Source organism: Python bivittatus, unplaced genomic scaffold (assembly GCF_059951505.1).
Source record: "Python bivittatus isolate LINGU-HERP-01145 unplaced genomic scaffold, Pbiv_v1 ctg000440_np1212, whole genome shotgun sequence".
Lineage (NCBI taxonomy): Eukaryota > Metazoa > Chordata > Lepidosauria > Squamata > Pythonidae > Python > Python bivittatus.
In genome coordinates, this window is record NW_028277063.1 from 9832037 (window position 1) to 9852992 (window position 20956).

General features: G+C 38.8%; 2 protein-coding genes across 51 annotated transcripts in view; one reads left to right on the forward strand and one right to left on the reverse strand.

Annotated features, from left to right (window-relative positions):
- The first annotated feature begins 8763 nt into the window (after positions 1 to 8763).
- Positions 8764 to 13395, forward strand: LOC112542840 (uncharacterized). Its single transcript, XM_088142817.1, has 4 exons — positions 8764 to 9571; positions 10122 to 10196; positions 11131 to 11427; positions 13259 to 13395. Exons 1-4 carry the CDS (start codon positions 9331 to 9333, stop codon positions 13393 to 13395), a joined length of 750 nt encoding a protein of 249 aa, XP_087998943.1. The 5' UTR covers positions 8764 to 9330.
- The window catches only part of LOC107326028 (uncharacterized), a 51418-nt gene continuing 43610 nt past the window's right edge, over positions 13149 to 20956 (reverse strand). For 49 of the 50 annotated variants that reach the window (XR_015796522.1, XR_015796520.1, XR_015796564.1 and 46 more), the window contains 2 exons: positions 14438 to 14584; positions 13149 to 13482 (listed from right to left, as the gene is read on the reverse strand). Coding sequence is in view for 1 of the 50 variants with exons in the window: in XM_088142814.1 (XP_087998940.1) it covers positions 14491 to 14584 (94 nt within the window). In the remaining 49 variants the exon portion in view is untranslated. Of the gene's footprint in view, positions 13483 to 14436; positions 14585 to 20956 lie in introns of those variants that run through there. The other variant, XM_088142814.1, reaches the window with a different exon arrangement.

Consider the following 20956-nt stretch of genomic DNA (forward strand, 5'->3'; position numbering starts at 1 on the left):
AAAGCGAGATATGTCAAGCCTTACTTTGGTATAATTGTGATGATTATGGCGTACAGCTTATGAAAACCCCAAATTCACAATCTCAGAAAATTAGAATATTACATGACATCAATAACACAAGGATTGGAAATAGAACAATATCGGACCTCTGCAAAGTATAAGCATGCATATGTACTCAGTACTTGGTTTGGGCCCCTTTTGCAGCAATGACTGCCGCAATGCAGCGTGGCATGGATGCTATCAGCCTGTGGCACTGCTGAGGTGTTATGGAAGACCAGGATGCTTCAATAGCGGCCTTCAGCTCCGCTGCATTGTTCGGTCTCATGTCCCTCATCTTTCTCTTGGCAATGCCCCATAGATTCTCTATGGGGTTCAGGTCAGGTGAGTTTGCTGGCCAATCAAGCACAGTAATCCCATGGTCATTGAACCAGGTTTTGGTACTTTTGGCAGTGTGGGCAGGTGCCAGGTTCTGCTGGAAAATGAAGTCAGTATCCCCATAAAGCTCATCTGTGGAAGGAAGCATGAAGTGCTCCAAAATCTCCTGGTAGATGGCTGCGTTGACCCTGGACTTAATGAAGCACAGTGGACCAACACCAGCAGATGGACATGGCTCCCCAAATCAACACAGACTGTGGAAACTTCACACTGGACTTCAAGCATCGTGCATTGTGTGCCTCTCCATTCTTCCTCCAGACTCTGGGTCCTTGGTTCCCAAATGAGATGCAAAAGTTGCTCTCATCAGAAAAGAGGACTTTGGACCACTGGGCAACAGATCAGTTCTTTTTTTCTGTAGCCCAGGTAAGACGCTTCTGATGTTGTTTGTTGTTCAGGAGCGGCTTGACAAGAGGAATACGACATTTGAAGCCCATGTCCAGGATCCGTCTGTATGTGGTGGCTCTTGATGCACTAACTCCAGCCTCAGTCCACTCCTTGTGAAAGTCCCCAACACTTTTGAATGGCCTTTTCCTGACAATCCTCTCCAGGCTGTGGTCATCCCTGCTGCTTGTGCACCTTTCTCTACCACACTTTTCCCTTCCACATAACCTTCTATTGATGTGCTTTGATACAGCACTTTGGGAACATCCAACTTCTTTTGCAATTACCTTTTGGGGCTCTCCCTCCTTATGGAGGGTGTCGATGATGGTTTTCTGCACAACTGTCAGGTCAGCAGTCTTTCCCATGCTTGTGATTCCTACTAAACCAGCCTGAGAGACCATTTAAAGGCTCAGGAACCCTTTGCAGGTGTTATGGATTCATTAGCTGATTAGAGTGGGACACTGAGCCTAGAATATTGAACCTTTTCACACTATTCTAATTTTCTGAGATTCTGAATTTGGGGTTTTCATAAGCTGTATGCCATAATCATCACAATTATACCAAAGTAAGGCTTGACATATCTGGCTTTGCATGTAATGCGTCTATCTCATATATTGGTTTTACCTTTTGAGTTGCCTTACTGACATAAATGAACATTTGCACAATATTCTAATTTTTCGAGTTTCACCTGTATTATGCACAGCACATAAGAGGGTAGAACATCAAAGGCAACTCCCTTTGGGATTGTTCATGTTAGTTACCCACAATATTGTTTCCAGTGGTGCTGGAAAGTTCTGTGCTTTTTGATTGATAGATACTGTATAGCTTATATTAATTCTTGATTGTCATTCATTCCTCTCAACACATGGTTATTGTTATGTTTTATGTTTGCTGATGTTTAATAAATAAATATTAAGCGGGATGTTTTGCTAGCAGAACTGAGTAGCAGCTTTCTCTGATTTGGATATAGCGAAATTACCCACAACAATTTCCCAACAATAGAAGAGAATATGTGTAGCTCAGGGTTGAACTGTGGACTGAAGATGTTACCTAGCCGGGTAATGAAATGTTTGCAAGAAAACAACCAAGCTCTGAGAACCCCAAGGACTCCACAATTTCCCAACAATACTTTCCTATTAGAAGTGGTCTGGATGGAGCCTTCTCGTCTTCAGAATCCACCTCCCCAACCAGAGCCAACATTACCCTTCCTACCCCCAAATCCCCAGAAAGTTACTTGCTCCCAGCATTTGTGGGACTTTAGTTTGCAGTTAACATTATGCTCCTCATGACAGTAGTTTATGCACTCTCTTTAAATGATGCTCATCCTTCCGGTACACATTTTGGTTTGCCAGGATTCTTTCCCACTGCTCTGCTCTTGTTCTTCTCCTGCTCCTGGCCCCATCAGCAGAACAAAAGGAGAAGATCTGAGCAGCATGGAAAAGCCTCCCTTTCCCCTGGTCCACAGTGCTGTTTAGCAATTGGGGGAGCCAAGCAAGGCAAGTCATGAAAAAAGGGAATAGTAAATGTTCCTTTCCCCATGATTATCCCACTCCCTTGAACATTTCTCAACTAATTGTTAAAACCTGTGTGATTCTTGTCAATTAATTGTATATTCACAATTTTTAAAATGTCCACCATTCTCAGGCATTCCTCAGTGCCTTACTGATGTGCAGGATGGGGAGAGAAAAGGGAGAGAAAGAAACCAAGCAAAGTTGATTTTCTTTTGCTGTCCTGGGTGCATCCACAAGTGTAATGGGCTATGAAAATAACTTTGGGAGACAGGAGGACTAGCCACAGCCTAGACTACGGTCTCATAAGAGAAATCTGAGTCCAAAGGAGGGTTGGGGGTCAAGAAGCCATCTCAGAAGGGATCCTCTTTAGTTCTCTGGAGAGTAAAGGCAGGGAATGGAGGAAGTGCTTCCAGACTTGCATGATTCTATTACTGTAACCTTACAATAAAGGTAGTATTAGTACTCATGGTTTTGGACTACCTCAAAGAGCTGACATCTAGCTCTGTCTCTGCTATTATCTTTGCTCTGCCAATCACTGGTTGCCCTTCCTGTTGCCCAAAGAGCCACAGAGCATGCCAGCTGCTGCCATTTCTTATATCCACCAGTCCTTTCTTAGGCTCTCTCTCTCACATACACACAAACACACACCTTGAATTATTTATTCTCTGAAAGGACCAGAAGAAGCAACTAGTGGTGGAAAGTTTCAGCATTACCTTTCCTGACTGAGAACAGAGGCAAGAGAGGCAGAATGGGGATCAAAAATGGGGATGGCGCATGTCATGCTGGGATTGTTTTCTGCTGACTCAAGGATAGCGGAATAGCTCTCTAACTCAGTAGTGAATAATGGCCTTCATTATTTTTATTCGTAACTATCAGCGTAACTACTTGAAATATTTACAGATAGTCCTCAGTTAATGAGCACTCATTCAGTGACTGTTCAAAGTTATGATCGCACTGAACGAGTGGAATGACCGGTCCTTGAAGTTCTGGCCATCCCAGCATCCCAGTTGCAGTGTTCCATGGTCACGTGATAGCCATTTGTGACCTTCCCTGCTGGCTTCCCACAAGCAAAGTCAGTGGGGAAGCCAGAGGGAAGGTTGTAAGTTCCTCAGATAAGTCTCCCCCACCCGGCAGCAGCCACCCCTGGCCCAAAGTTGCTTATGCGGGTGCCTGCACATCCACCCTCACCCGGCAGGATCCACTTACTTGCCTGCCAGCCTGCGTGCGTGCAAACCTCCTGGCACTTGCAACTTCCTGCCAGCTTCCCCATTGACTTTGCTTGTGGGAAGTCAGAGGTTGTGAAGAGGTCCTTGTGTAATGACCCACAATCCTTGGTTAATTATGGAAATGGGGACTTTTGGGATTGCTGTCGCTAACCAATGCAGTCATGTGACATCATGCTTTACAACCACATTGCTTAGCAATGGAAATGACAGTCCCAATTACCATTGTTAAGTGAGGACTACCTATAGTACACTGAATGCCAAGGATTGAGCCAGGATTTTCCGTATGAAAATCAAGTCCTCTCTCAGGAAGTTACATTTTCCTTCCCTACAGTACAGCATGGTCCTCATTCCCTTTATTTCCCAATGCTATAATTCTTCATGCCAATTCTTGCACTGCTGAAGTGGCACAATGCATGCACCACCAAGCTCTGTAGAGTTCCAACATCTACAGTAGGACCATCCCTCCACACATGTGTACACATACAAATCCTAAAGAGGGAGAAATCAAAACAGTCCAAGGAGGAGTAAGCAAACTAACTGAGTAGGGGGAAATATAAATCATGACATTTTCTTGTAAGTCACATTTCTTGATTGTATTCTGAATTCTGGAACACCAATTTTATGAAGCTTAATTCTAAGCCCCCAGCTGCTCTTTATTAATTTATTCCTTACATTTTTTTGGTACTACAGAAGATAACAGTCCTAGGTAATTACTTGCATAGGATCTAGGATCTGGCAATGAGTGATCTGCAAGGCTTAAGGCACCCATCATGCACTCTGAAACCACCCAACATTCAAAGGAATGCATAAAAAGGACAGTTGGCATTGCTTAATAGAGTGGTTCTGTGAAAAGAATGTTGATGGGCCGTATGTGGTCCACGAGTGACACTGTTTGCATACTTGTTTTTAATTTAAGCAAGCATAGCATATGCTAACGTAACACTATATCTTAAACTGATCTGCTTATCTATGTAATATGAAAGCAGCTACCAAGATTATATCGGATACACATCATCTGAGGTCCCATGAGTAAAGAAAATATGTTGAATTCAAACTGAGGGGTGGACAGCCTGTGGCCTTCCAGTTGCTACTGAAGTTCAATTCCCAGTAGCCTTAGAGCCTGACAAATGGTGAGGGATGCTGAAAGGTGTAGTTCAACTACCTCCAGGGTCTTAACTTCTGTGAGTTTCGCTTCTCTCACAAGAAGCTAAAACTACCAGGATAGTTTTACTTGTTATAAGAAGAACCTGTATAATTTGACCATTTGGAAAATGAATTGGTTGCATTGCTTCCTGTGATATTTCTGCAGAGTACATGATAGAAACAAGTCTGGGGGGAAACGTAGCTATAAAAGCATCTGTATCAGAAAAGCCACAAAGGAAGGAAAATTGAACTATTAAATACTTAAGAAGAGGTGTTCAGTTAAGCCACTGTGGTTATGTCTGCAGCAAGTTTATTTTAAATGATCTACTGTTTTCTGACTTTGTGTTATTAATTATATATTTAACGTTTGCATCATATTGTCACTGCAGAGCTTCATATATGGTCCTATAGTCTGAATCTTGACAAGATTAGGGTTCCATATTTGATAGCAGCATTTAAACTGAATATCTAAGGAGGCAAAATTCTCTCCTACCTGTACTTCTTAAGGCAAGGAGAACTGAAGAAAAAGAGAGATGTTTGTACCATACTATCCATAGAGAAGGAGTTTAGAGTTCATATATGGCCCTTACATATCCTCCACTCATGTAAAAATACAATTAAAGGATAGTTGCAATAGGAAATATTTTGTTCTAAATATCTGAAGTACCAAGCAAAAAAAATCTGGAAATGGTCTTGACCATTTGGCTGAGATCCAAAAGAAAAAGAAGAAGGGCTGCACATTTGCAGAGAGCACAAGAAGAACTGTTCAGTAAGACCACGTGGCCTTGAAGTCATACAGCAAAGGCTGAGAGATGTGTATTTAAGGCTTTATCCAAGCACAATTACAGCCTGCTTTCTATGCCTCAGAACATAATTGCATTGGACTCCTGGAATCTTTGCTGTTTGGATTCAGTTCATCACTTTCACTACATTTTGTCCTGTGATTGCTATGCTGTATTTGCTTCCTGAGACCCTAATCTTCTGCTTTGCCTTGCCTACCTTTTCTGCCTTGCTTTTGGGATCCTGTGTGCTGGTAGTAACTCTATACCACAACTTACCCTCAGTTTGACTGGTGGACTTCCTTGAGAATTAGCTAAGAACACCTAGTTGATTAATGATATTCTGAAATCCAGAAGGCTAGGAGAGCAGTGCAAGAAATCTGGAGGAGAAGTGGCATGCTGAGAATGATTAGGCAAGGGTTGAGGAAGACAGCATGGGGCTGTCATGGACAGTACTGGTTGGATATGTAGTTTGTACTCCTGTAGTATGACAGCACCCAGGTTGGATATCTAGTTTGCACTCTTACAGTATGGGCTAAGCTTTCACTGCCCTTAGTGTATAATGTGAAGGTTTGAGAATATGTATGATGTGATTTCATCAGATTTTACTTATGGAAGTTCTTTTGCCCTTTCAAATGACATAGGGATTTTTGTGTGAAATCTTTCATCAAGGTTGAATTTTAGGGGTGGGGGAGTATTTTTGTGGTTTGGAACCTAGTCTCAACCTCTTAGATGTAGAGACTTGAGCAGCTCCATTTCTTTGGGCCTTGGTGTGTTGCATTCTGAAAAATGTGTGCTCCATGACTGGCCATACCCACCATGACAGCCAATTCCAAATGAGCTTGTCAATCCATAAACATATCTACACCAGGGACTTTGATATAAAAGGTGGTTTAACTCTTTACCAAAGATAGGAACAAGGTTGTATTCACCCCCAGGTAGTAAAGTAAAACATTGCATTCTGAAACAACATTGTGGTATGATCACAAAGTGAAGAATAAGATGCCTGATGTTCATTGATGGATGTTTTTTTGAAGTTTATTGCCATGTCTGAACAGTACTCTAACATTATTACATTTTTTCATTTTCCAGTTCCAGAGCAGGATAATAGGTTTTAAAACAGAATGAGGACTAGAAAGTATTTTAATTTGAAATATGCATTAAATGCATTTAAGCATGCTGCAAAATGCTCTCTAGAGACTAGTAACACAGAAATTAATTTTAATAGTTTAGTTGGATTTGGGGGACAGGGAAAGTTAAAATTCATCATTTTGTTGATATTGTCAAACATAACTTCAAATCTCACTTTACTCTCAAAAAGAGAATACAAATAAATAGTTCTCTTTTCAATTCACCCTTCAAAAGTATTACTTTCTCCTTTATTTTTAAAATAAAAAAGTCAAACTCAGCTTCTGGTGATTACATGTACAGCTCCATGTTAGTATAGTCTTAAAAATAAATACACAAATAGTGGATATATGTCTATTTTTCATGTTGTTGCATATTCAGTTCATGAGAAACTGATGATGTTGTGATAAAACAAGAAGAAATAGGATATAGAATGAATGGGTGTTGAATGAATGTGGACTGAATACAAAAGTGAACAGTCAGTGTGAAAGAAGCATGTTGAATTGGTCATATTGAGAGAAGGAATGAGGATCAAATTGCCAAAGAAATATACAAAGGAAAAGTGAATAAGTTGAGAGGAAGGGGAAAACCAAGAAAAATTTAATTGGGTGTAGCTGACAATTTTCAACATAGACAAGCCAGAAGTATAAAATCAGATGGCAATGTATGAATTGGTACAGGACATGGTGGAAGGAAGGACAGAGAAGTAAGATGAGATAATGAATGATGCTGGTGAAAATGAGACTTAGATATATTTACTTTTCCTTTCATTAACTCATACCTTAATTTCTTTGGCTTATTATTGGTTACCTTCTTCTGTGCTGCGCGTAATGTTGCTTTAATGCTTTTACGTACATAATGTCAGTAGAATAGAGAAGGAAAGTAAGAAACTAGGTGATCCCTCCTCTGTTTTGCACCATGGATTTGGTGAACACCTTGGTGGAAGGGATGATGCATCCAGCAAGTATGACTTCCTGTTCTCCTTATTGGACTTTATTTTTTTAATATAATTTTTATTGAAGAAAATTTTAACAAAATAAAAACAATACAAATATTAGAAAAGAAAGTAATAAGATAAGGAAGAATAGTGAATGAAGAAGAAAATAGGAAATGAAATAAAAAAGAAAGAGGAAAGAACAGCAAAGATTCTAAAGAAGCAGCTTTCAATCTTTTTTTTTACAGTGGTTATAAATGCATTTCTATTTTAAAATCAAGAGAGCAATTGACTGCAGAGGGATTTAATTTTCAGTGGTTTTTGTATGCACAGTTAAGGAAAAGATTTAAGGTAGATAATAGGACACTTGGAATTGAACAACAGAAGACAGAATTGAACTATGTACAAATGATGAACATATAATTGCTAAAATGTATAAGCTTTTACTGAAATTTGAAATGGAAGAAGAACAAGTGAAAGACTTATGATAAAATGGGCTAAGGATTTTGGACACAATATACTGATGGAACAGTGAGGAAATACGTGGTTAAAAGCTTTGAAATTTACATTGTGTTATAACTTAAAAGAGAATTTTTATAAATGATGTACCATTGGTATATGATTCCAGAAAAATTGTCTAAAGGAGTAAAGTATAAAGGTACTTCAAATTTATGTTGGAAACATGGACAACATGAAGGATCATTTTATCATACTTGGTGCACTTGTAAAAAAGCCAGAAATTTCTGGGTTCAAATACATATAATGATACAAAGAATTTTAAAGGTCAACATTCAACTGAAACCAGAACTTTTTTGCTGGGACAGTCAATTAGAAAAGAGCCATGGAAGATTATTTTTATATATGATTACTATTATATGTGCAAAAATGGAAAGATTCTGAAATACCCACATCAGGTTGGTGAAGATGACAGAACTAGCAGAGATGGCAAAATTAACATGTTCCATTAGAGAAAGACCAATCACTATATTTATCAATGACTGGAAACCCCTTATGGACTTTTTGCTGAAAAAAGAAAAATGAATTTGTAATTTATGGGTTTGAAGATTAGAAAGGGTAGTTTGTGGAAAGAAGGAAATTATGATATAACCCCATACTGAATTTTAGACACAAACACCCCCTGGTTAACATTCAGCTTATCTCTGTAAAGCTCTCATTTACTGAAGGAACATGGCCTGCACAGACACAGCTTGATTGCTCCACTAATCCACCTCAGTACACTGAGCGATGACGTAACAAAAGGGCTGGATTTACAAAGCATCATAAAGAAACCGAAATAAATTAACCTAACTGCGGTTGGTGAGTTCTGCAAAGGCAGCTTACCCAGTTACATCTGTTGTGCAAACCTGGTCATATAGTTGCTGCCTTAGGCAATACAGCAAACTAAACAGGGATCAGTTCTAAGGCTAAACCAAGACTAGGCAGATTGCTCTAAACTCAGCTTATCTGATAATGCAAGAAATGAATGAAAGGGGAGAAGGTAGCCACGAAAACGAAATTATACACATGTAAGATAAATATTTTCATGAGGATTAAATGTGACTCCAGCTCTGTGGACATAAAATTAATAAGATACCTCAAAATAGAGATCAAGGTTGTTATAACTTTGGACATACATGATCAGCTGAATATCTTGAAAAACGTACCCACTAGTTTTACTAGTTTTACTTTTCCTGAGGGCAGAATTTGAATTTGAATCCTGAGGACTGAGTGTGTGGAACTTTTAGAGAACTGCTCTCATAAGCGTATGTACAAACCTCTCTTGGTTTGTTCATATGCAACTGCCTTCATCTCAAGTGATAAAAAACCCCACAAAGGATGGAAGTGTTCAGTCATCTGAGGTGAGCATGAAAAATTGGTTGAACTTATTCTTTCCTAATTCAGAGATGCGAAACTCATGCACAGCTACACAATTTGATTTACTCATGAAGCAGAGGTGGAAAAAGAATGAACTAACTGCTTATGCTGAAACCTTGAAGAGTGACACATCAAATATGAAATTCTTTTCACTTTTCTGTGAGTTGGAAACTATGTCATTATAGAAAAGGCCAGAAATGAATATTTTTTTGGAGAGAAATCTCTTTCTCCATTTCTTTAAGGATTTTTCTTTGAGGATTTTAAAAATATTTATTTTCCCTGTGAGGCTGTATGTGCATGTATATATATAAAGTATAAGGAATTGGAGAACTGGACCTTTCCAAGAAGTGATGACATATTATTTCAACTTGAAATGGTGATTTCTGACAATGATGGATAAAAGCAATGCTTTTTGTACTTTGTAGCATTATTTTGGGGTGCTCATTAAGCCATTATGTGATCTGCTCTGGATGTGGGCAGAACAAAGCCTTATGTCTGCACTTTGAACAGTTTACTTCTGAGTAGGTATCTCTAGATCTGAATTAGTAGTCCCAGTGAGGTTAAGAATCAAATCAAATGGGCTATGGACTTTATCAATGTACTCATTTGTGAACCAGTCCGTTCATTTCAATACATTTTTTTTTTAAAAGGGAATGTTTTAAACTTCCTGAATCTTGAATCTTTCTCAACATATGTGTTTTTATTACAGTGGCTCAGCTTGTAATTCCCTGTTGTTTGGCCAGAAGTGTTGCTGACAGCTATGTAGGACGATGTAAATCTCCAGGTGAGTATGAAATTACAGTCTTTCCAAATAATGTCTGCAAATGTATTCCACAATCTTCCTAGCTCATTCAGGGAATTTCATAGGATTTGGAGGCTTCTGACATTGTCATCTTCCATTTGTAATGCTTTCTAATTATCTTCTGTTTCTCTCCTTCCCCCAAAAGAAATTAGGGTCAGTATTCTTTGATTGGTTGGTAGTGCTGGGAAATATCCTAAAATTTTGGGAAGGGAAATATTGCTCACTTAACACTTTCGTCCTTAAAAAGGGTAAATTAAAAAACGATATACTGATCTGAAATGCTGCCTGCTAGATGCTTAATCCCAGTGCAATGGTTGTTGAGCTGATCTTTATAGATATAGATTTGCATTTTGCCATTTTTTATCTTCCAGATTATTTTCTATAGACTCCCTCTTTGTCTGATTACTAGCATAGTTTAATTCTCATGACTGCTCGTCTGTGTGATTTTGGCACTGTTGTAGCAGTTCATTTAGGGCGACTAGTGATGACTAAAAAGTTTATAATAAATGCAAGAGGAATGCCTGGTCAAGGAATTCTGCTTCCAGTTACAATTCTCCAAGACTTAGATGTACCTGGGACACTGAATATCTTGCAAAAGAGATGATGCATCTGTAATATGAATGGCCACTTGGGTAGGTTTGCAAGCAACATTCATTAGCATCACATGTAAAAGAAACATTCTAACTTTCTGAACGTAAGACATGGATCACGTAAATGAAGTCAGAACATAAAATGTGACATATTTTAATCAATAGTAATATCAGTTGAAAGTCATTGCTGTTTCCAAACAATGAAGCAGGCAGATGATCTCCACGAGAGAGGTTAGAAATCCAATATACAGAGCGCCTCATAATTTTTCAGTGAGTTTAAGTGTTTCTTCTTTCCTGATTCTCTCTCTCTCCCATTACTGTTCTAGGTGAACTTCCAGCCCCACAGTTTTTCCTGAATGGAAGTTCAGTGCAAGAGGGAGAGTGGGTCCTCTTGCAATGCTTGCATAGCAATGAATTTGAGGTGAAAAACTTTTATTTCTGTAAAGATGGGCATCCCCTTTCAACTCCCACTGCCTTGTTATATGATGGGATTTACAAGGTGTCACTCCAGATCTCGCAGCAAAGTGCAGGCCAGTATAGCTGCGGGTATCAAAGTATGGACAGGAAGAGCCAGATGAAGAAGTTTGCCCACAGTGCTGCTCGGAATTTGACTGTCGTATCAGGTAAGAATCTTGAAAGGATCCTATTAGGAAGAATCAAGGGCATCTTAGCATCTGGATTCTTTCTCCAGGAGATGGTAAATGTGTGCAAAATTTGAACACATTTTTCCATGCTGCTCCTGTTCCATAGACAGTGAAGATACTGAGCTCACAATGGACCACAAAATCAATTTCCCAATAGGAAATACTTATGGTCCCCCCTCCCTCTTGGATATTATATAAGTCCCTTCAACCCCTAATTTAGTCCATATCTTTCTTAATCTTCAAATCCATAAATCATCATGTCATTTTTTTTTCTTTCAGCAAAAAGTCCAAATAAAGGTCTCAGTCAGAAAAGTTTTTGTTGTTTTGTCAGGCCAGTTTTGCCATTTCTGCAAATTTGGACATTTTCCCAATTCATTCCGCACTGTGGGGATTTCATTGTTCTTCCATCATTTGGGCACGTTATCATCTTCCTGCAGTTACCATATACAAAATCAATCTACCATGAGCCTTTTCAAGTTCCTGAGGTCTGATATGTAGCAGTGAAGTCCCAAACATTTTATCCATATGACATGAAGATAAAAGCAGGCAATGGAACTGAGATATCAGAAGAAAGGGCTGGTTGGGCCTGTAAAATGCCAACACAAAAATGGAGAAACATCACTTGTTTGTCTCTGGAGTCTTAACCCCTCTCCTTTTTGTGGGAAAGAGTTTTCTTAGTACATATTAGGTCTGATCGGTATCTAAACCATGGTGTAAAAATAGATTTTGGTTGAAAAATAAGTGCATATACAAAACTCTCTTGGTTTGTTCACATGCAACTGCCTTCATCTAAAGTGATCAAAAAACCCACAAAGGATGGAAGTGCGCACTCATTTGAGGTGAGCATGAAAAATTGGTTGAACTTCTTTCTTTCCTAATTAGGAGATGCAAAACTCATGCACAACTACACAATTGGTGATTTTCTGATGTTTTATCTACAGTAAGCTACAGAATAAGCTTTTTACCAGAATGTGTGACTTTTTTTCCCAAGAACATGTACTAAAATTGTTAGTGCATATTGTTCAATGTGAAATTCAAGACAGAATTTTTGAAAATGGAGGAGATGAAATAGGGATAGAAACTTGCTTCTCTCTCTCAAGTGGGCATTTAAGAGATTGCACTTGACAGGCAGAGGCAGAGAATACACCAGATGAACTTGTTCAAGGTTTGATAAATAATTGCAGGCTGAGTATGGGATGATGGTAATTTCCTTACAAAAGAGCTAGTCACTTCTGGAAGTTTGTGACTGAAGCAGAAAAAGAAAAAAAGAATGGAAAAAAGATTGACCCAACTGCTTATTCTGAAACTTTTATGAGTGACAAACTTAGTCATTCTTTATGAAATTCTTTTGGGTTTTCTGTGAGTTGAAAGAAATGTTGTTCTTATGGAGAAGATAGACAGACAGACAGACAGACAGACAGACAGACAGACAGATCCCCATAGCATAATCAACGGAAAATGAGAGGTGGCTGTTTGCACAAAATGATAAGATATTATTGATAATTCAGAATGACAAAGATGGGTTTTATAATTTGTAATACTGTTTTGGGATATTTTCAATCCACTGTGTGGTCCATTCTGAATGAGGACACAGCAAAACTATATGCATGCCCTGGGAATTGTTCGCTTCTGGTTAGGTAACCATAGATATAAATTATTAGTTCTAGTAAGGTAAAGAATCAAAACAAATGCATCTTAGATTTATGTATTTAATCCATTTATTGACTTACAATTTCTTTTTTTTCAAAAAGGGTGGTTTTAAACATGCTGAATCTTCAATCTTTCTTGATGTATGAATTTTATATTGCAGCAGCTGTCCTTACAACTCCCTGCTGTTTGGCTGAAGGTGTTGCTGACAAATATGTAGGACAATGTAATTCTACAGGTGAACATGAAATTACAATGCTTCTAAATTACATTTGCATTCTTTTTCCACAATCTTCCTAGCTCATCATGGAATTTCATAGGATATGGAGGCTTCTGTCATTGTCATCTCATTTGTAATATTTTCAAATCACCTTCTTTTTCTTTCTCCTTTTCCCAAAAGAAAATTAGAATAAGTGTTCATTGATTTGTTGGTAGAGCTAGGAAGCTTCCTAAAATATTGGGAAGGAAATATTGCTCATTTTCTATTTTAGGTTTTTAAAAAAGGGAATTAAATGCTGGTTTAAAGTTCTGTATGCCAGATGCTTAATTCCAGTGCAATAGTCATTCAGTCGAGCTTTTCAGAAATAGTTTAAAATTTTGTCAAAACATTATCTTCCTGATTATTTTCTATGGGACTCCCTCCTGGGCTAGTTATTAATGTACTTTCATTCTTATGAAGGTTTCCTTTATGTAATTTTGGCACTGTCATGGCACTCACGCAGGACTATTAAGAATGATGACAGATTAAAAATAAATGTAAGAAGAAAGCCTGGCTCACAAATTCTGCTTCAAGTTAGAGCTGATGAAGGTTCACATGAGTCAAGGAGATTATCTGGAAAATGACATGATGCATCCATAATGTGAATGGCCACATTGGTAGATTTGAAAATGATTGATTAGCATCATGGATTAAAGTGATGTTTGAACTTTCTAACTTTTTTTTGAGATAAGCTACATAAGTTAAATCATGTTACGCAATGAAATATATTTTAATCAGTACTGATTTAAGCACACATTTGTGAGTCAGTGAAAAAAATTATAACTTTCCTGGGGACAAGCTAGAAATCCATGGTACAATGCTCTTCATCACTTTTATTGAGTTTAAATGCTTTTTCTTTTTCTGCTTCTATATCTCTCTCCCATTATTTATATCTCTCCCATTACTATTGTAGGTGAACTTCCAGCCCTGCAGTTTTTCCTGAATGGAAGTTCAGTGCAAGAGGGAGAGTGGGTCCTCTTGCAATGCTTGCATAGCAATGAATTTGAGGTGAAAAACTTTTATTTCTGTAAAGATGGGCATCCCCTTTCAACTCCCACTGCCTTGTTATATGATGGTACTTACAAGGTGTCACTCCAGATCTCGCCGGAAAGTGCAGGCCAGTATAGCTGTGGGTATCAAAGTATGGACAGGAAGAGCCAGATGAAGAAGTCTGCCCACAGCGCTGCTCGGAATCTGACTGTCATATCAGGTAAGAATCTTGAAAGGATCCTATTAGGAAGAATCAAGGGCATCTTAGCATCTGGAGAGGAGAGTTGATTCTTTCTCCAGGAGATGGTAAATGTGTTCAAAATTTGAACACATTTTTCCATGCTGCTCCTGTTCCATAGACAGTGAAGACACTGAGCCCAGACACAGAATGGACTACAAAAGTCAATCTCCCAGTAGGGAGACAGTCAAGTCTCTTTAGTGACATAATTACCTTCTTAAATAGGAGCTATTGCTGTGACTTTCCTCAATAGCAAAGAGCAACAAAAGGCAGGAGTGGGCTAATTTGGGAGAAAATTAATCAGAAAATACCATCCGTGCATTCACTGTTTCCTTGATTCTATAAATATTAGCATCTTGCTTTTTATTTTTTGATGTAGAAAAATGAACTACGCCAGTTTTGTTTCAACAGCAATCGAAAACTTTGATGAAAACTTTACAAATTGGTGAATCAAAGGTCCCTGCTTAATCCTGGCATACTGAAGATATTTCAGATCTGGGGATAATCTGTTGGAGGATGTATGCTGGACAGAAATCAAAGTAGTTGTGGGTGCAGCCAGAACTGAAAGTGGGAGTGGATGTTGCTCTAGTGTGTGTTGTAATCAGTTTCCTGATCCTAGCCAGAACACTGTTTAGAGAAGTAGCCAGTCCAGATTTTGGGACTGACCAGAGAGATGAAGCCAGAAGCCAGCAGTAGGAAAAGCTACAACAGAAGGCAGAAAGGACTTGATCTCCTTTGGTATTAATAACATTTGTTACAATACCTCTCTTGGTTTGGGAACTTTTTTGGATAGTCTTCAAGAGATACAAGTGTTGTCTCACAGATACTCTTTTTCTCTCTTTCTATTTGCCTCCTTACATATATTTTTTCTGTGTTCAAAACTGCAGAGAACGAACTCTCAGTGTTTACCAAAGGTCAGTATTAACCTCTTTACAAGCTTTTGAAATTAGGCAAAAGGATTTACAGAATTTGATTGAGGACGGCAACTTCACAGCTACATCTTGTCCACCTCTTTCCGATTTGGGCAACTTTGGAATATGCATATATAACACCTTTGGTTGCATGGACGGTATTAGGATCGAAATACACTAAAACTCTAATATCTGTGGAAACAATTTTGTCAGTTAAAAATGGAATGTAATGTCTAATAAAAGAAGACTTGACTCTTTTTTCCATGCCAAATTGACTTTATGGGGAGCCCAATTTTAAAAATTGAGAAAAAGATGGTGATATGGAAAAATTGGGTGGAAGCGGGGATATTGACATTGGACCAATTGATAGATGATGAAGATGAATTTTAACGTATGCTGTGTTAAGAGATAAATATCATCTATCAGATGAAACCCAATGGCAATATTTACAGTTACAAGATATGTTAACAACATTGTTTGGATTAGCAGCATTTTCAGCTTCTGAGACACCTGAGATATTAGAACAACTTGTTAAATCCTTTAAAACTAAAACACCTATTATTAGTCTGTATAGATATTTGTTATCAATAAATCAGTTTGATATGCAGATGATAAGGGTTGAGTGGAATAATAGAGGTTTCTATATTGCCTATATTGCCTCACAGATACTCTTTTTCTTTCTATTTGCCTCCTTCCATATATTTTTTCTGTGTTCAGAACTGCAGAGGACGAACAGTCAGTATTTGACAAAGGTCAGTATTAACCTCTTTAAAAGTTTTTGAAATTAGGCAAAAGGATGTACAGAATTTGATTAAGGGCTGCAACTTCACAGCTACATCTTGTCCACCTCATCTTAAAAAGAAGTAAACTAAAAAGCAATCCAAATACATAATCCTAAATAGATATGCTCTGATATGAGGCACCTCGCCATATATGAGGTTTCTTCCCTCAGCTGCACACTAAGCTAACTCCTTTTTATTAAGACTACGTATGTTCCACATACAATTAGGAAGTGCTACAGGCCTTGAGCAAATACAGCACTTCTAGAAAGAGCTGTGCTTGCAAATGATTCATAGAATTTCCTCCAAACCACTAAATTATGCTCAGTGTATATGCGCGTGTGCGCACACACACGCACACACACACACTGGAATGTATTAACTTCATGCAGAAGGAGTCTCCAAATTGACTGAGTGATTGATTTAATCAGTTTGCATTGCAGCTCAATCAGGGAGACAATTCTGGGTGCTTTACATATTAAGAATAGAAACAACAATAATATAGTAAGAATAAACAATGGTACCCAATGGAAAATTGTGAAAAACCAAACCCAGTCACAATGATAAGACATAAATCCAGTATCAGGGAGTGAATCATAACACACCTTCCTGGTCTTTAAAGATTTGCCAGAGGATGGAAGCACTGGGGTTGTAGAGACTGCTAATTTTTCCTGTCAGGAACTCAAGGTAGTTTGATCAGCAGGATACACAGTGATAATCTGGTGGTTCATAGGGAATTTATGGAATTACTTGTCATTGATCCACATTGACCAATCCTTGTCTCTGCTTATTACTTTATGAAACCAAATGGTATCCTGGAGAGCCATTTGTAATCTGTTGGAGGATACATATTGAGCAGAAATGAAGGAATCAGTGTTTGCAGCCAGAGATGAAAGTGGCAATAGTCACTGCAGTGTGCTGTTGTAAGCCATTCTCTGATCCTAGCTAGCTAACTGTATGTGTGCATGTCGGTGTGCATTAAAAAAAATGGAGAGTTCTTATGCATGGGTATCTCCATCAGTCTGTCTGTCTCTTCTTTCACAAGGAGATTCCAACTTCTAATTTTGCCTCTGTCAGGAACATAGGATAGATGATTGCCAGGGTACATAGCGATAATCTAGTGGATCATAGAGAATTTCTGGAACTGCTTATCCTGAACTAGTTATCAATGACCCACATAGACCAATCCTTGTCTCCGCCTGTTCTTTATGAAACCAAATGACCAACTAACTTGCTTCTTCATAATAAACAGACTGAGAATGTTTCCTACTGGATTCACAGATTCATTTCATCAAGCTTAGTATTGCTTCCTTTTGGCTTAGCATGAAGTCCAAACCCACCCTCTCAACACCAGGCTTCCTTTCTTGGGATGTGTCCATACATCATGTTAAAAACTGGCTATGGAGCATTTTCTTGTGGCTGGGGCTGCAGTTTATGCTTTAGCAATTATTTTGGTCTGAAAGGACATGGGGGTATGGATGGTGGCATTATATCATCAGCCAAATTTTCAGAACATAATCTCAGGGTCTTGAGCAGCCACAAATGTGGTCCTGGAGACCACGTGCAACATGTTAGCATCCAGTTGTCCACATCTGACTTAACATGATTTATTAACCAGGCAGTCCATGTCAGGAGATATTTCCCCTCCACCACCATTCTAATTCAGATCAATATTTGTTTTTACAGATCCAATGTGGCCAGTTCCAGTAGTAATTATAGCTATCATTGTTTTGTTTCTGAGTTTCTTGTTCTGTTTCCTGCTTAAAAAATGTAAGTGGAAGGAGCTCTTAGTTGAAGCATATTGTTTTGTTTGTTTCCCACCTGGGTTTTGATACAGTTTTGGCCTGGGAACAGCTTTGGTTGCCCTGCTGGATTATAAACTTGCTACCCCTGAATCTCTTAGAGGCTTTCACCTTTGAACTGCTGAACTTTGTTGATGTATATGAGCTGTATATGTATATAAGGAAGGGAGTTGGAGATTGCTTCATGTTGTTCTTTCTTTTTGTATTTTAGATGGATCTTTCAAGTGATGTTCATGGTAGGAAAAAACAAATGCTTATACCTTATGATTCTGTGAAGTAGTTAACAATGGCCTTTGTGGTCTGTAGAGCAATTTCCTTGGAGGCAGGACCTTGGGCTATTTTGACTTTCGACTAACACAGTTATATCCTAACACAGATTTGTCTATAAAGTTTTAGTAATTAAGAGATTTTTTTTTCTGCTAGCAGTTGCCTCACCCCTCCAAAGCTATAATATGCTGATGGAGTAAGTGATCTCCAATGCCTTGAATGAAGGCATTACCGACCATTTGAATGAAGGGGTGAATGGCACACCCCTCCTCAAGAAGTCTTCAATGGTTCCAATTGTATTAGACAATTTTCATCAGCCTCTAACATTCTCTCCCCCACCCCCAGAGTAACTAGGGGAGGCTGTCAAAGTCTTTTTGGGGTGTCTGGAGGCTGTGGGGAACTGGATGAGGAAGAACAGGCCAAAGCTCAACACTGACAAGCTTGAATGGGGCTGGGGATGTTTTATCTTTAATTCCAAAAGGGTACTTGCACTTCCCCTTTAGGGACTAGTGTACAATTTAGGTTTTTTCTTGCATATACAGCTCCTACTTGAGGAGCAAGTAGCAGCCATAGCTAAGAAGCCTTGGCTAAGAAACTGTGGCTAAGATATCCATCTTGTGATACTTACCTGAATCAGGAAGCCCTTCAGACAGTCCCTCATCCTTTGATCACTTTGTGCATGGATTATTGCAAGCTCTAGATGGGCCTACCCTTGGAAGCCAGTAAAAAGTTCACACCTCCCCTTTCAGTGGTGTGAAGGCATGGACTTCAAATCTTCAGGTGCTCCATTCAATGCTGAGTGTCAGGCCTAGCCCAAGGAACTCCAAGAGACCATGTAAATTCAGTCCAGCTATGTTTATTAGCTACAACCTCTAGCAAGAATCTTCCCAGACTGAAACCCCAGCTCCCAAGTAATGCCAGCCACAACATTGTGAATTCCTCAGGGAGGTGCCAGTCTCATCCTCTTGTATCTCCCACGCTCCTCAGGAGATGAAAGAAAATGTTTTTCTCCCTGAGCCTGGCCTTCATAATTCCATTCCATCAAACTGAGAGAGGGGAGGTTTCAATGGTGTGAAGGTGTGGGCCTCAAGTCTTAAGTATTTGAGGTCCATTCCTTCACATTGCTGGGAGGTTTCCCATCCCCTTTCAGTGGTGTGAAGGCATGGACTTCAAATCTTCAGGTGCTCCATTCACCGCTGAGAGAAGAGAAGGGAAAGAGGATAGAGTGCAAGAAAGAGGATGGAATGAAAGAGTTAGGGCTTAATGACATGGGAGATTCCTTATCAACTGCAACTGGGAGTGCCCAGATTGCTGTTGTTGAGCAAAGCAGTCACATGGGCTTCTTGCTTAATGACTGCTTCACTGAACCACCAAGATACCGGTCCCAGTTGTGGTTGTTAGGCAAGGACTACCTGTAGAATAGTGTCTATATGCTATAGCAGTTTGAGCATCTTTTTTTCTCAAGTTAAATAGTTAACTTTATGATCCCTTGATTTTAACAAGAAACCTAGCAACTTATTTATTTATTGGATTTATAGGCCTCCAAATCATACAGACTCATAGCAGCTTATTAGATCCAATTAAAACCACCACAGTGATTAAATCATCCACAGTAATAACTAATTCCAAAATTAAAACATTATTTCTATTATCAGTTAAAACATCTGTGGTAAAGACATGGTTAAAACATCAATAGTAATGACTATACCAAAAATTAAAACATTCACATTTACGCCTACTGTCATAAACTTAAAGACAGCTGAATCAGCACAAACCCAAATACGTGTTCCTTATAAAAAATAGATTTTCTTTAGTTAAGAAATTGGCTTGAAATTCAGGGAGCTTTATTTAAAGTTTGCTTTAGTGTAGTGATTAAGGCACCAGGCTAGAAACTGGGAAACTGTGAGTTCTAGGCCTGCCTTGGGTATGAAGCCAACTGGGTGGCCTTGGGCCAGTCATTCTCTCTCAGCCCTAGGATGGAGGCAATGGCAAACCACTTCCAAAAAACCTTGCTAAAAAAACTGCAGGGACTTGGCCAGGCAGTCTCCAGGAGTCAACCTTGACTCCAAGGCATGCACATGTTGCAGCAAAGAATATTCTGATTAAAAAAAAAAAACCTAATTAAAGAAAATAGGGAGCAGAGAAAGTTTTCACATCCTACGTACAGCATAACAGCATGGTATCTTCTAACTCACAAGCACTGAGACCCACAAAACTGTCTGAGAAAGTCTCTTCCCATGTAGCCTCACCACAAGGGCTAAATAAGGTACTGTACATATGTCATAATATGCATTTCTAGGCAGCTATTTCTGTCTTATTATAAATGTATATGGTTTCTCCCATACTTGCAAATACTTCCAGGGATCATTTCATGGATTCCTTTGGAAATGGCTAACACATTCAGAAATATCTGGTGTGGGAAATAGCCACATCAGTAATGGCTTCCATGTGATCGTTGATATTGCTTATTCTAATAGATATGGGCCTAACAAGGATGGATCACGGGGACTGGAAACTGGTTGCTGTCTTAAATAGTAATAGAATAATGATCAGTTAGCTGAATATTATCTGCATTGTCTAATCTGAATAGTTTGGACTTTGTCCTCTGTCTATAC

Coding starts and splice junctions, on each gene's coding strand:
- LOC112542840 (XM_088142817.1), top strand. CDS start 9,331: ATGCAACTGCCTTCATCTCAAGTGATAAAAAACCCCACAAAGGATGGA. Junction 10,197..11,130: donor AGGACGATGTAAATCTCCAG/GTGAGTATGAAA, acceptor TTACTGTTCTAG/GTGAACTTCCAGCCCCACAG. Junction 11,428..13,258: donor GAATTTGACTGTCGTATCAG/GTAAGAATCTTG, acceptor TTTATATTGCAG/CAGCTGTCCTTACAACTCCC.